Raw genomic sequence first — 15,111 nt, 5'->3', positions numbered from 1 at the left:
AAAAAAAAAAAAAAAAAAAAAAGCACTCAAAAGTAGTGTGAATGCCAAAAATGCCTAAGATATAAAAATACTTAAGGACCACCAACTCTTACAGTACATATGAATGTTAGCAATGTGACCTTGCTTGTTCCTCAAATAGGAATGTTAGTCGAGTAGGTTTTTTTGTTGAGTTGATATGAAACTAATTTACCCAGAATCACTGCCAGTCATTTATCAGAGCTCCCTGAACAGAAACCTTCCTGCTGGCCACAGCCAGACTCTCTGCTGCCTTCTCTGTCCTCTTGTTTCTGTGCATTGGGTTCACTATGAACCCACTAAATTAAGGGCCAACTCTGAAGCAGACACTGTGCTAAGAAGCAATGAGAGGCCAATAAAGGAAAAGGAATAGGGGTTTAGCTCAGTGGTGACCTCAAAAGTGGAAGGTCCTGACTACAATCCCTGGTACAAAAAAAAATAGAGAGGGAGAGGCACTGACAGCCCTGGGGGTGGCTTAGATTTGGAGGAGGCCGGTCTGGGAAGGCTTTCCAGAGGCAATGGTGCCTGTGCAGATTGAAGGTGGGTGTTTGGGTCACTGGGCAGCCGGTAGGGGAACTTCGCTGCAAGTAGACACATCCTCAGAGAGCCAGTTAGTTTTGGGTGGAAGGAGGACTGATGGGAAAGGAGTGTGGAGGTAAGGGTGTAGGGCGTGGGGTGCTGAGCAACAAGCTCATTCTGAAGGCCTGCAACACTGCTGATGGGCTGGGCCTAGTAAAGGGCACCAGGGGGAGGGAAGGATTTTAAGCCCGTGAGTAACACGATCAGATCAGATCAGGGACTACCCTTCCCCTACAGTGCCCTGAGCTCCTCAGGGGGAGTGCAGCAAGGAGCAGAGTGAGGGCAGCTGTGGTGGCACAGACAATAATAGCAGCTTCCATTTTAAGGCCCCTCTCGAGCCTGCATTGTGCTAAGTATTCCACATAGATGCTCACATTTGCTCCTGAGGTGGATGACATTATTCACAGCTCACAGGTAAGGAAAACGAGGCTCTGAGTGACTCAGTGACTTCGGGGTCAGCCACCTGGCAAGTGGGGCAGCTCAGGTCCAACACAGTTGGCTCTCCTAATCCTGCGCTCTTAACCACTGACTTGGGAACAATTCTTGGGCTCAGCCCCTCCTTTTGAGCTCCCTGACCTACTTTCAGGAGGGGCCTCTGTTTCGCACCTGTGTATCTTCACCCCTCTGCACAGCAGGTACCCGGCACACTCCCTCTCAGCCCTCCCTGATGTTTAGATGTTAGGAGACTGGTCTTTGTGTTCCAGCTCAGGGGTGGAAACTAACCCTGTGGTGGAAATGAGCCCAGAACATGACTTGAGAGTGATAGGGTTTGGAGGCTCAGTTATTGCTGCTCTCAAAGTGTTGACATCAACTGAGTCTGTAGCCTTTCTGCTCCAGGTTCCTCAGTCTAACTGGGATCCTGAAGCATCCTCAGAGGCTCACTCCAGCCCTCTCACTGACCTTACCTCAGCCACAGAGGACCCCATCAGCTGTGCGTGGAAGTAAGCCCAGCAATGCGGCAAGGCATGGAGATGGAGGGGAGCCCTTGGTACATTAATCCCAACTGGCTTCTCACCTCAGAAGAGCCTGCTTCCAGAGAGTGCACAAAAAATTTTTGTCTTTATGCATGCATTTTTAGTGGGCTTCCTAAATTAAACATGGACCAGGAATCTCTAGGAGTCCATGAACCTTCTGTAAAACTATATTCAAAATGTTATGTACAAACGTATGTGTATTATTCTAGAGTTCTTAGCCTTAAGATTGAAAAGGAGGTCTATGGCCCAGTCACAAAAACCACAGCAAAATAGCTGGCATTCGTGTAGCTCTTTCCATGCTCTCCACACTCTGGAGCTTATGTCACCTTCTAAGCAACGCTGCAAGCCCTTTTCCTTCTGGGACAGAGGAAGCAAGTGAGGCTCTGCATTAAGCCTCTTTCCAGTGACCTACCCGATCTGATCCACAGTGGAGCTAGGAGCTGCTCTGGCCAGCAGGCTCCGGCCTGGGAGCTGCCATCACCACTTTGCTGTTAGGTTTAGTGCAAAAGACCGGGGATAAAGAGAGCCCTCTCTAGGGCCACACCATGTGCACAGATGAGGGGGTCCTGACATTTGTTCAGTGTCTTCAAACTCCCTTTGTTTGGCTTTCAAGGAAAAAATGACAAGCACGAATACTGTTTCAAAAACAGGGAAAACAGATTCTTCCACAGACTAGTGTTTTTTTAAAAAAAGAGAGAACTTTTTCAATAGGTTTTTGACAAGTTGTTTTTTTAATAACAACAAGAAAATATACCCCTCCGCATTGGTCCGCATCCACTTTTCCTCCCCACTGCGTTGGAATGTGGACTCTGTTTTTGGTCAGTGAGTTAGTTGAATTAACAATTGGTTATTTCATTGACTTGGTTGCACCTGCAACAATTTTGGGGGGCAGCAGGGGAGGACAGTTTGCACCGCTCCAAAGAAGCATGGCCAACTAGTATGTCCAGCTGAGGCCCAATCAAGCTCCGGCCTTGAAATCCCTGGCTCAGATGTTACACTGTGGAACTCGAATTCTAGCCCTACCTTCCCCACTTCCCGTAGTCACCTCCTACACAAGGGCTGTACAGTAGCTGCTGGTGTAAAAACCGCACCAGTCCTTACAAATCATATCACATGTCCAGCCCTGAGAACAAGCTCTCCCGGTGCTGCAGAGAGAAATCTGCCCCCGAGTAAGGTCCAGGCTGAGGGGAGCTGGAAGCATCACTCAATGAGCAACCACAGAGGCCCAAATGCCCACATGGACTAGAGGAGCTGAGCAGCCACTCCAAGAGCCCTGGTGATGGACACGTGACCTTGGAGGCAGGGCCACAGCAGCTCCTGATTTAACCATTTATATGCCTCCTGGAAGTTACTTAACGTTTCTTCAGTTTGTTTTCCTTATCTACAAAACAGATAATGAATGCAGCTATTTCATTAGGGCATGTGATAAGGATTGAATGGAGATGACATATAATCCTCAGAGCCTGCTTCATGAGAAGAATCAGTAAATACTAGATGCAGTCATCATCATTATGGATTTAATTGTGTCCATCTGCCCCCCAAAAGATGTTGAAATTCTGACCCCCACTCTCCAAACCTGTGAATGTGACCTTATTTGAAAATACTCTTTGCAGTTGGTTAAATAGGAGAGGTCATTAGTATAGGTTCTAATCTAGTGTGACTGTACCTGGAAAAAGGGGGAAATCTGGACACAGTAATGGACATAGGCAGAGGAAGACAGTGCAAAGATGCAGGGAAGTGAGAACAAGGGAGAGAACAGTCTGCCTTACAGCCTTTAGAAGGAACCTCCCCACCTCCTCACCCCCACCCCCTCCACCAACACCTTGATCTTAGACTTAAAGTCTCCAGAACTGTGAGGCAGTAAATTGCTGTGGTACAAAATATTCAGTTTGTGGTACTGAGAAACCAATGCAATCACCGTCCCAAGTACCAGACCCACCTCTGGGATATGCCTGGCACAGGTGTACAAAGGCTCCCTCAAAGGAGCCTAAGATCCAATTACTGCCTACCAGGGTGTGATCTTATTCAGTGCAGTAGCAAGGGGTGGCTGGGCTCAGCCTTTCAAATGCATCCAACATCACTCTCAGCGAGTCCTCCCTTAAAGGTCTTGAAGACCAGTCCAGCTGTTCCACAGGCCCAGCTTCCCAAGCTGTGCACTCCCCTCCAGCAGGACATCAGCACCAGGTTGCCTTCAACCTGTCACCCTCTCTTTTCATGGTCTTCCATTCCATGCCTCCCTCCAAAGACATTTGTTGCATTTTATTTCTTAGGATCAAATAACCAGGAGTGGACTTCCCTAACTTTCTGTGATCATTTTGCCCTCCTGTTAGGTGATTGTGCTGTCCACAAGACTCCTGAAGCCACTTAACATTCCTGAGCTGCTATTTGCAACAAACCGCCTACATCCAGACCTTGGCTTCTGACATCTGCTAAGATGATAAGAGCTGCCCACGCTGGAAATACCAATACCATTGTTTTTCTCCATTCCAGATATGCCTCCACAACCAGCATCTTTATAGCTCATTGTGGGTATGACTGCATCCTGAAGAAAGGGTCTTGATGACTGTGTGATGAAGTACTTTACTTAGATTGCTCTTTAAAAAATAAAAAATAAAAAATAGTGCATGCCTATAATCCTAGCCACTTGGGAGGCTGATGCAGGAGGATCACAATTTTGAGCCTAGCCTGGGCAACTGAGTGAAATCTTATTCCAAATAAAAGTAAAAAATAAAAATAAAAAAGCCTGTGGATATAGCTCAGTGCTCGCTAGGTTCAATCCACAGTACAAAAAAAGTGTTGTGGGTTTTTTGTTTTGTTTTGCTTTGCTTTGCCTTTTCATTTACTAGAGGATCTTTAGCTGACCTAATTAGTGGTAATTTCTATTTATCTGTAACCTTTCATTGTATTCTCCTGATTATATCTTAGGTTCATTAAATCTAAATAAAGGCCCATTGGCAAATGCTGATAGGTGACAAAAAATCTTTTGATTTGACATTGGCCAAGGAAAAGACAGACATGTTTTAGAATTATGAGTATACAGAAACTTTGGTTTTTCTTAAAGTATATAACTGAGGAAGGAACATTGTAAGAAGAGTCTAAGGCTTTGTTTCTCTCTTCATCTGAAGCATTTCTGAACATGCAAAAAAGGGAGGGGTGGCACTGGGGCAGCCCGGTCTCAGCACGCGCTGTAAATCATCCTGCCCTAACAAAGGCCACTTTGTTCAGAGTGCTCCCTGGCAGGGCTGCCAGGCTCCACGGAACAGCGGGGCAGGGTTGATAGGAGGGCCGCGCCTGCCTGTGGAAGGTCTCCTCCCCTCCAATAGGAGCTCTCTCCGCCCAGGGAGTCTAGTTGTGTCCACCACTCCCTGTGGCCTTTGGGATTTGAAGTTCCTATTGAAACAAAGCTTTCTTTCTGGAAGTTTGCATTTTTCTTCTGATCATAGCAGAAACACCCAGATCTACTTAGTAAAATAATATGAGAACTCTAAGGAGAAAAAAGAAGAAAAAGAACATCTTGAAACCCAGGTATTTATTGTTATGTGGTCAATGGAAATTTCTGGCATCTCTAAAAGATGTTTGAAATAAGAAGATAAAACTGAAAACTGCTTCTAGCATAGATTAAACAGGTAGAGAAAATAAAATGTACACCAACATACGTAGTGTGTGATTTTACAAAACACTCATCTTATGGGGAAAGGAAAACAAAACATGGGGTTGGAAATCATTCTGAGACATACTAAAAGCAGGATGGTTATGTTTATTTTCTTGCCCGGGGATGCTTTCTACTTAATGCCAGTTCTTTGATGGTGCTGAAATACAGAACTCAGATGTTTGCTTGTTTGCTTGTTTGTTTGCTTGTCTGTTTGTTTTTTGAGACAGGGTCTTACTATGTAGCTCAGTCTGGCCTCAAACTCATGATCCTCCTGCCTCAGCCTTCCAAGTAGTGGGATTGAAGGCATGTAATACCACGCTATCCACCTTTTTAAAAAAATCCTGCTAATATAAAAGTCTTAGCTTGAGGAAGAAAATGGCAATAGCCCCAAATAAATTATAAGATAAGCAGAGATTAATATTTTCTAAAATAAAAAAGCTGAAAGAAACCTGGTATGTGATTCAAATCTGCACTCATTCATTCATTTGTTCTCAAATGTTGAGCCTGCGTTGCACATTCCAGGCACTCTGCAAGGTTCTGAGTCACAGTTGTGTATGAGCCAGACAGGTCACTGAGTCTGTGGCACTCACAGAATGAGCAGCCGGTGCTTCTCCTCATGTCTGGCCCTATGTGAGTATATTCTGGAGGTTAAGTTGTCCATAAACCATATGTCCACATGCAAAGAGAACTTTCTGGAAATAGAAAACAAAATTGTTAAGTGCTTACCTCAGGGCATAAATATCAAATGGGAAGACTGAGAAAAGGAACCTTACTCTGTGTATAGTTCTGTGTTGTTTTGATTTTTTTTTTTTTGCAGAAAACATGTATTTGTATATTATTTTTGTGACTGTAGTTTTTAAAGCTCATTTTTATTTTATAAAAGAATAAAAGTTTCTACTCTGATATAACTGTGTTACTGTGTTACCACAAAGCAGTTATGTCCTGAAAGTGCTTTCAGACCTGCACTAAACAGTCACAGGTGGTCTCTGAGAGATGAAGCGAAATGTCACGCGTTTGGTTGAGAATCATCATTTTCCAATCTCTCTAGTCATGATTAGGGAAACTGAGCCAGGCAGCCAGATGAACTGGAAGAAGTTGGTGGTCAGTTTGCTTGGAATAAGAAGGCAGGAAACACAGGACAGAGTACAGATTTGTGATTTTTAAAAAGCAGGAATGTAATAGAAACATGGTATAAATCCTGCAGATAGCTTTCAACAAATAAGCAAAAGGAGGGGACGGAGGAAACCGATCATTGTCCTCATGACAGAGCCTCCTGGGACCTCTCTGGGACTGTCTCAGTTATGCGCTCATTTCCTAGGCAAGGGAGGGGGTAGAGAAGAAACCAACTCCAGTACCCTCACCTCTGTGAAGGAGCAGTGCTCAGAAGAGGCCTCAGAAGCCCTCTCTGGGTTTAAAGCCTAGTTCTCCACTTAGCATGGGGGCCCCATGTATCACTCCAAGCCCCAGTGACCACGTCTGTAAAATCCAGATAATCATGGATCTACCTCACAGGAAGGTTAGCCACCCCCAACACAGTGGCCAATGCAAGACTCCTAAGAAATGTGGGTCTTTGCTGTTGAGGACACCAATAAAATTACTTCATAAAATGATAAAGTGATAATAGTTTTAATAGGATATCATGAGAATGATATGAGATGATGAGGAAGTTGAGAGGCAATCCTGGGGATGTGAAAAACGGAGACCGGTTTGGTCCACCACGCTTCTAAGATGGTCTGACACAGAGGTCGGGAGCAGTGTCTGGAGCCCAATCCGATGACTGCTACATCACTCTTACCTCTCTCCCACATGGTGGTTCACTGTTCTTCATCTTAGTTGACTGCAAAACTGGGTAACAACAGGACCTACCTCTTTGGGTTGCATTGAGAATTAAAATATCTGATGCGCATATACCACTTAGCACCTAAGAGTCACTACCATTGGTAATAAATGTTTGATGATTACTCACATAGGGCCTCCTCTCCAATAGAACTTTTCCCATCACTAATGTTAGCTGGGAAGCTGCTATGCAGATTCTGTGATTGGCACCCTGATTTAGCACTTCGGCCTTACCCAGTTGTATCCATACTAAAGGGACACTCCCAGCCCTCCAGCCTGCGTCAGTCACCTGAAGGTGACATAAAAGGGCCCATGCTGGTGCTAGTCTCTCCTTTTTCAGGCCTGGGTGTGAATGTTTATCATCTAAACTGTTGCTGGCCAAAGCCAAAACAAGCACATGCATGCAAATCTCTTGCCAAGGACTTCACAGGCCACTTTTTATAAACACAATCAGTGGAGGTGTAAATACTTTGAAGCCGTTGACTTCTTTTGTAAACCTTTCTGCAGCCCTCTTCTCAGCAAACACAGTGGGCACAGCAAAGTGTGTGGAAGTGCTCCAGGGTGGGTCAGCCCAGTGCCCCCCCACCCGCCTAGGGCCTATGCAAATAAGTTCTGTTTATGCCTCTGCCCCTCATTACAGTGGTATTTCAATAACAAAGAATTCCATCAAGCGCCCCCTAAGACCACTATTATTTGTTTTATCTTAGTTACTAGAAACAGAATCTCAACAACAAATAATCCAGTGTTACAAATGTTGTCTATCATCCGGTCCAAGACACATCAAGAATGTTCTATTTTAAAAGGAATTTAAGACAAATCCAGATGGTGAAGGATTTGCAGACTATGTGAAAAAGAGCCATAGGGATGGCTAGGGTCTTGCCACCATCAGTCAGAACCTTAATCCTGCTCACTTCTCAAATTCAGGAGTAATGAGAATAAGAACTTTCTGGAAGCTTTTCTCTTTAGATTTTATAGGGAGTGCCAGCAACACTGACTATCCTGGGTTATTGTTCATTGTTAACACCAGGCAAGCTCTGTGAATCTTTCTGGGGTAGTTCCCTGTGTGGCCTATCCTGAGTTCTCTTCAGAGACTGCCTGACCATTCCCATTTCCCCTCAGCCAGGGCAGGATCACAGTTTCCCAACTGCTCCTTTGTGGGAATTTGCCCACAAGCTTGTTCATTTGCCCAGAACATAGGTTTGTTTTTCCCCTCTTGGGGTATAAGATTAATGTTGAAATCCCATTTTTCCCCTAAACACGGGTGTCTCTGGAAATGCACCCATAACTTCTAAACCTGAGGGTTCAGAGAGTAGAAGACTGCAGTGGCTTATCCATGTGGGCACAATGAGAGCAGGAGTTTCCGCCATCCCTGTGACTGCACAACAGGGTCTGGCAGGCTGCAGAGGGCTGAGAGTGGTTTTGATTTGAAGCAAACTCGAAAAGCCAGACTGCATGACAGACATGAGTCTGGTTGGTTCTAAGACAGACTGGCAGTCACCCCACCCTGCCTGGATGTCTTTATTCCAGAGTGGGGCTGGAGGCCAGCAGCAGCAGGCTGATGGCTACAGCAGATGTGGCCTAGCTGTGAGGGGAGCCAAGGGCCAGGGAGGAGCCTGAGCCAGTAGCAGACAGGAGATGGGAGATGCAGGCCAGGAACTAGGGCCAGGACTGGGAGGGTAGGTCAGTAGAAGGGGTGTCTCTCCGAGGAGCTGGGACCCGCAGGCCATCGCCAGAGTTTAGGCTGTGTCTTCAGGAAGACCTGGGGTAGAGACCCAGATCTGTTACTTCAGAGTTGGGCCAGCTGCTTCTTTCTTCTGAGCCTCCTTTTCCTTTTCTGTAGAATACTAAAGATGGATGGGAGAGTTGTGGGAAATGTTCATTATTTCAAATCCTCCCCCAAAGCTGCCCAGCACATAGGTTTTCAGTAAATATAGTAAAAGCTATCATCATACTGTCTTTGTGGTCCTAAGCAGGTTATAATCCATGAGCTTCAGTTTCCTCATCCTTACAGTGGAAATTTTGTCACCTTCCTCAGGATTCAGAAGATTCAAGGGGAATGTTTATAATCTGGCAGGATGTAAAAGTTGAGACAAAATTCAAATCCTTTCCCCTTTCCTACTGCTTCCGCCCCCGCCCCAGACACATGCACATCCCTGCCTTCCCTTGCCAAGGGACACAAGAGGTATCACCTACCAAGGAAGGAGAGGGCTGTTTCTCAGGGGCAGGGAACTGTAGTTTAGAAATTTTTAAAAGGAGAGAAGATTAAATAGAGATACTAATAATGAAAGAGATGAGAAAAATAATAAAACGAAGCCAACTTCACATAAAGAAAAGAAAAGAGGGTGCATTGCAGAACTATAAACACTTATGTCAGCCTGAGACACTGGAAGGAACCAGGACTTGCTCAGTTTTCAGCTGGGGCTTTGTCCTGTGCAGGGGTGAGGGGCTAAGGGGCAATGGTTAGAGCCAGAGGCCAGGAGGTAGGAAGGTGCGGTGCACACCCAGCCCAGAGCAGGAGACCCCCTTAGGAGGTCTGCACAGGCACAGAGCCACAGAAGAGAAAGTGGGTGTTGCTCAGCACTTTGCTGCAAAAAGCTGGGCACAGGAAACCTCTTCACTTCTTTAGGGTAAACAGGTGAGAAACCATGGGTAAGTCTCATTCATGGCATTGTAAACACAACTACATAAGAGGAAAACCAGTGAGTAGTGTCTAGTCTAGTCCCTGCCCACATTGAGGTTAGTGTCTCCTATTGATACCATTCCTCTCCCTGCCCTCAACACATACACCCTTCTCCAAGGCACAGGTAGGCTCCAAGTGTAGAAATTTGCCCTACTATGAGCCTTATCAGAGCATCAGTTACATCCTGGAAAAAGATTGTATCCCCTCCCACACACTCCACATGAGTGATGGAATGGAGGACCTTGTGCTTGCTAGGCAGGCACAGTGCCACTGAGCCAAATCCCTGGCTGGGAAAAGATTTGACCCTGAACCCATACCATACAGAGAATCCCAATAGCTATGCAGGTTGGCCGCTTCCCATGGCCCCACACAGGTGAGCAGTATTATATGTGTGCTTATGAAATGTTGTAAAGGAATATGAACATGGAGAATAGTCAGAAGACATTGATTCAGGTTCTTTGTGTGAGCAGGAGATCATCACTCAAAACTCAAACTTGTTTTTCTCCTCTGTAAGAGGGCGCTGTCACCTTCCCCCACCCTCCTCAGGGTTATCCTCAGGATTAGACAAGGTTAGGTATGTGAAAGCACTACGAGAACAAACATAAGGTGTGATTATTTGCCCATAAAGCTGGTGACTCAGCATGCATGAGAGGCCTTTCAGGCCCAGATGGGAGGGGAGAGGCTTGGCAGTGGGAGTGCACACCCTTGTAGGAGTGACCGAGTAACGGCCTTGGAGCTTTTACCATGAGAAGAAAAGTGTATTTTGGAAAGCAATACACCCAAACAGGTTTACCAAATTAATCATGTACACAGAAGCACTGATCTTGTGTAGAAGCATTAATACCCTCAAGGCTTTGCTGAAAGATGTGTTTAATCAAACATTTGTCTTAGATTTATCTAGAGGATCATGAAGGAAATAGAGTAGGAATTATGTTACTCTTGAATATAAAGCAGCAAACTGTAATACACCACACTCACAGGTTGTGCTCTTACAAGTTAACCTGTTCTTCTCTGAGCTTACTTCACCATCTGCAAAACACGGATAGTAAAATGTATCTCACTGGTTTGTTCTGAGGCTTAAATAATCCCTGGAAGGTATAACGCCTGACTCAATGTACACCATGAGACGCTAAGTCATGTTGTTTTTTTTTGGCGGGGGGGTACCAGGGATCGAACTCGGGTCCTTGCGCTTACAAGGCAGGCCACCCAGCCCTGCTAAGTCATGTTTTCTCTGAAAGATTGAAGGTTAACATTCCAATGAAGACCATGTCAGATGTCTGCTCTTTTAAAATGAGATTTATTGTACGTAAAATAAATTAATTACAGTTCAAGCCAAAGCACGAGTGGCTTTTTAAAGTGCATCCATGTAGGGGATTTGGCAGGTAGCCCCTGCATCTAGACACTCTGTAAGATAGTGTTCTTGTATTTTAGCCACCCATTGACATGACTCAGCCAGGCCTAGGAAGCAACCCAACATCATTGTCACAAGCCATTTACACAAATCACACCAAAATCAATTGACACTTTTTTCTGTACCTGGTCCAACAGTTAAAAACAAACAAACAAACAAACAAACAATCAAGGAACTATACAGTCTTACAATTAGTCTGAGGTTGAAAAGTCTGAATTCCCAGCTGTTCAATATGTGTCCAACTAAGCACCCCATCCTGCGTCAGGTGCACCAGTGCCTCCTGCAGACCACAGTTCATAGCTGTCTGTATACAGAATATTTTGGCCCATAAACTTGAGTCCTTTTGAGCAGAGGGAGATATTTTCCTTCTTGTTCTTAAAAAAAAAAAAAAAAAGAAAGAAATCTTGGTATCCTTCAGGCTAGAAAGGTATTCTGTAAGGAAGTTTTCTACAGATGCAAATCATGTCAATAAGAAAAAATTAATTCTTCCTTTGGGGGAGAAAACAAAGAAAAGGGAGGGGAGAAAGGGAAGCCTACGAATACTTAATCTGCTCTTTCATTCTCACCATAAACCATTCCAATATATCTGATTGAAACTACAGCTGACCATCATTTACAAGGCAGTTAAGAACAAAAACCAAAACACATCCACCTTCTTCCCCACTCTAAGGACAAGACACAGACACATCACAGGTACACAGTGGCTTGATGGGCTCTCTCAGGCCCCATCCATCTGTTCCCCTGCTCCACACAGCACTTCCTCTTCTGCAGCAGTTCCACAGGCCCCTGGGCCCTTCTGCTCCGGCCCTTTCTGGAACCATGAACTACCGCCAGCATCCAATGTTCCCAACCTAGAGGCGCCTCTGGGCCTCTTCCTCAAAGACCAAACCCCCAAGCGCTCACATTTCAAACAGAGGTGACAGTCCTCACTTTGGCAGAGAGAGCTTGCTTGAACCTTCTTTTCAGATCCTGCATGTTGGGCGACTTGGGCCGAGGAATGAGAGAGGTTCTTCGCTTCTCAGGCGTGCTGCTGGGCTGCTGTTTGTGACTTACTTCTTTACACAGGACATGGAAAGCGTTATAGACATCATTGTAATTTTCACTGACAGACACTTCATAGAAGGAGCAGCCTAGCATGCTGGCCAGCTGCAGTCCAAGCTGAGGGTCAACCTGCTTGATGTGCAACAGGTCAGCTTTGTTAGCCACGAGCACCATGGGCAGCCGGGTGCCCAGGTGGAGCCGCTGGACATGCTGGTGGAGCTGGCCAATGAGTTCATAGCTCTTGTGGTCAGTGATGGAAAAAACAATCACCACAGCATCTGCCCACCGGATGCACCGATTTAACTGTTCATTGCAGCTCAAGCCATTTTCATGGACCTGAAAGAGAGAGGTGAGGGCAAGGTGAATGGTGAGTGCCACAAAGAGCACTGGCTTGCTTGGATACCAAATTCAAAAGAGCCCTTCACAGTAAGGCTGGGTTGCAAGTCATAAACACGTTATATCCTCACACACTTCAACTTTCTTGACAATATGTTGATCCAGCTGCACAGAGTTGGAATAAATAACAGTGCAGCTCACCACACTCAAGTGGAAAATTGACCTGCAGAGAACTCCATGCAGAGAGACTTTGTAGTTGCACAAAATGGGAAATTAACTGGCTAGACAGTAAGTCTGGGGAAGTAAAGATAGGAGCTGGAAGCATTTAAACCTGGATAACTGCCCAGTTTGGAAGGGGGAAAAAAACCACTAACATGGCTCTTTTGTCTATAGAGTAACTTTCCACAACATAAAAGTGATTCAAAGTATTTGAAACTATATCTCAGTATTTGGTTTTTAATGCCAAAGACATGTATGTAAAAACTGATCTTTTTAATGATAGTAAAGTAACTTTGCCAACTCCAAGTGTTCAGTTTGGTCTTTCCTGCTGTGCTGAATACTCCTAACAGAAAGACTCTGCCCCTTAGCCAAATCTCCCAAATGGAGCCAGGCTAAGACTGACCAACAGCCAGATGCAACTGAAGTGTCAAACAATATGTTTCTAGTCCTCACTCCCCAAATCTCCTCTTTTAACAAAAGCTACTTTGAGAACAAATGAAGCATTTCACATTCAGCAAGGCTCCCACCTGACCCAGGCCCAGCCGCCAAGCTTCTCACCTGAATACCTGGAGTGTCCTGAACTTGTATTGCCAGGGTTTCACCTTCTATCTGGACTTGTCTGGTGTAGAGATTACCTATGGGGGCAAAGAGAAAAGATTACACTTTTCCTTCATGTGACTTTTACAACACTGTGAGTTTATTTAGAAAAAAAAAATGTATCCTGAACAGATGTACAAAAAGATATAGTTTTTTTTTCTACTTAGTGGGATTATTTTTAAAATGTTTCTAAGGCCAACTGAGATTTTAGCCCCATGTTTAGTTGGTTTATTAAAAGCAGAGCAAAGTTTGTGAGTTTTTGAAAACTTTGATTTTAAACGAAGCTTCCATGTTTAGACTATTTCCTTGAAGCAAATTTTCTTACTTTAGCATGTGTGGAATTTGTTTTATTTTAGTATATTATGATTCTTTGATCCTAAATTTATATTTTGGCCACTAGATATGCCTTGGTTGGCAAATATGGTTAGTAAAAGCACAGCTCACATCATCAGCTAGAATAAAAACATGACATGATAATTAGCTACATCAGAGGGCTAGCATGTCCTTCCTTGGGAAGGCTTGTATAACTCATCTCAGAGACTCCCCCGTGGGCACGTCATCCGGGTATAGAGTGAAGCAATCTACTAACAAAGCATAGGGAGAAAGCCCATAAGCCTCCAGTGGCTATTCTTAACCACAGGGACTGTCCTCTCATTTATTCAGGAACCTCCTAAAATTCTACCATTTAGTTATTTTTCTTTGTTAGAAAAAGAGAACTTTAGGTTTATAACTGTTCTCCTTGGCCTTTGCTTTAAAAGGTCCCCTCTGAAAAGCAGCCAGCAGAGGGAGAGGGGTGGGGGAGGAGCTCGCCAGAGTTTTTTTATGACTTCTGCAGGAGTGTTTTGAAGGGAGAGGCCCTGGAGTACAAAGGGTGCTTCCAACTGAGGTGCCTATAGTTAAAACATACCAAGGGGAATACTTTCAGGCACTTGATAAAATGATGAATGGGCCTGGAATGGAATGAGGCCAGATAGCAGCTGGGGGACGGGTGGATGGAGGGGCACGAAGAGTAGGAAGTGGCAGGATTCTGATGTTCAGACTGTCACTGTGAAGGAACCTGCCAGGAAGGCTCTGAAAAACGGCACGGCGGTTCTCCTGACAGCTCTTTCCTCCTCTCACTCTCTCACCTGCATTTCTTTCATAGTCTCCGATGAATCGCTTGGTGAGGAACCGGACCACCAGAGCTGCAGGGCAGAAAACAGAAAGGAAGGAGACTCAACCCTGGAAGTTAGATGCGTCTCCCCCTCACCTCTGGAACACAACTCTCTGGGAGAAAGCCACCAAGGAAATTCCTACCCCGCAGCTTCTTGACCCTTCTCCGGGCACAGTGAGGGATAGCAGGCCTGATGAACTACAGCTGTGCCAGGCCAGCGGAGGGTCTTGTTGCGCACCCTTTCCTGCTCGCTCACTGGGCCACACTTGCAGCAGTGTCTCCCCAGGCTTGCTGACCTCTGGGAAGGTTTACGTTCACTAAATCCCTTCCCATTCCAGACACTGCCAGACGCTCAGACCCCCAAAGTCCGGGCTCCAGTGGCGTTAGGGCGTCCTGACCAAGCTGTGTCCGGGTTACCCTCGCCTGTGCACACAGGGGCGCGGGCGAAGGGGACTCAGGTCCCACCCGGGAGCCCGGCTCCGAGGCCCGGCCGCACTCCCCAAGCCTCCTTAACGGAGAATCCCCGGAGGTCTCACCGACTGGCCCGCAACTAAGAGGGCTCGGTCAGGGCACGGACTCACCGGTCTTGCCCACACCGCTGGCCCCCACCACGGCGAT

At 45.6% G+C, this 15,111-nt stretch overlaps 2 protein-coding genes across 2 annotated transcripts in view; one reads left to right on the top strand and one right to left on the bottom strand.

The window, feature by feature from the left end:
• Scfd2 (sec1 family domain containing 2) overlaps positions 1-4,223 on the top strand; it is a 419,781-nt gene extending 415,558 nt beyond the window's left edge. The window contains exon 9 of the mRNA XM_010640292.3: positions 3,899-4,223. Within this exon, the coding sequence (XP_010638594.1) occupies positions 3,899-3,991 (93 nt within the window). The 3' untranslated portion in view covers positions 3,992-4,223. The remainder of the gene's footprint in view (positions 1-3,898) is intronic.
• A 7,301-nt stretch (positions 4,224-11,524) lies between these two features.
• On the bottom strand, positions 11,525-15,111 carry Rasl11b (RAS like family 11 member B; the record flags this gene model as incomplete). The annotated part of the gene is made up of 4 exons (XM_010640291.1): positions 11,525-12,524; positions 13,302-13,378; positions 14,468-14,524; positions 15,075-15,111. Coding segments are annotated over 4 exons (642 nt in total), but the record flags the coding sequence as incomplete, so codon positions are not given.

This window comes from Fukomys damarensis, unplaced genomic scaffold (genome assembly GCF_012274545.1).
Source record: "Fukomys damarensis isolate Sample0158 unplaced genomic scaffold, DMR_v1.0_HiC HiC_scaffold_35, whole genome shotgun sequence".
Taxonomy (NCBI): domain Eukaryota; kingdom Metazoa; phylum Chordata; class Mammalia; order Rodentia; family Bathyergidae; genus Fukomys; species Fukomys damarensis.
The sequence above is the reverse complement of the archived record's forward strand: the minus strand, read 5'-3'. Positions and strand labels throughout refer to the sequence as shown.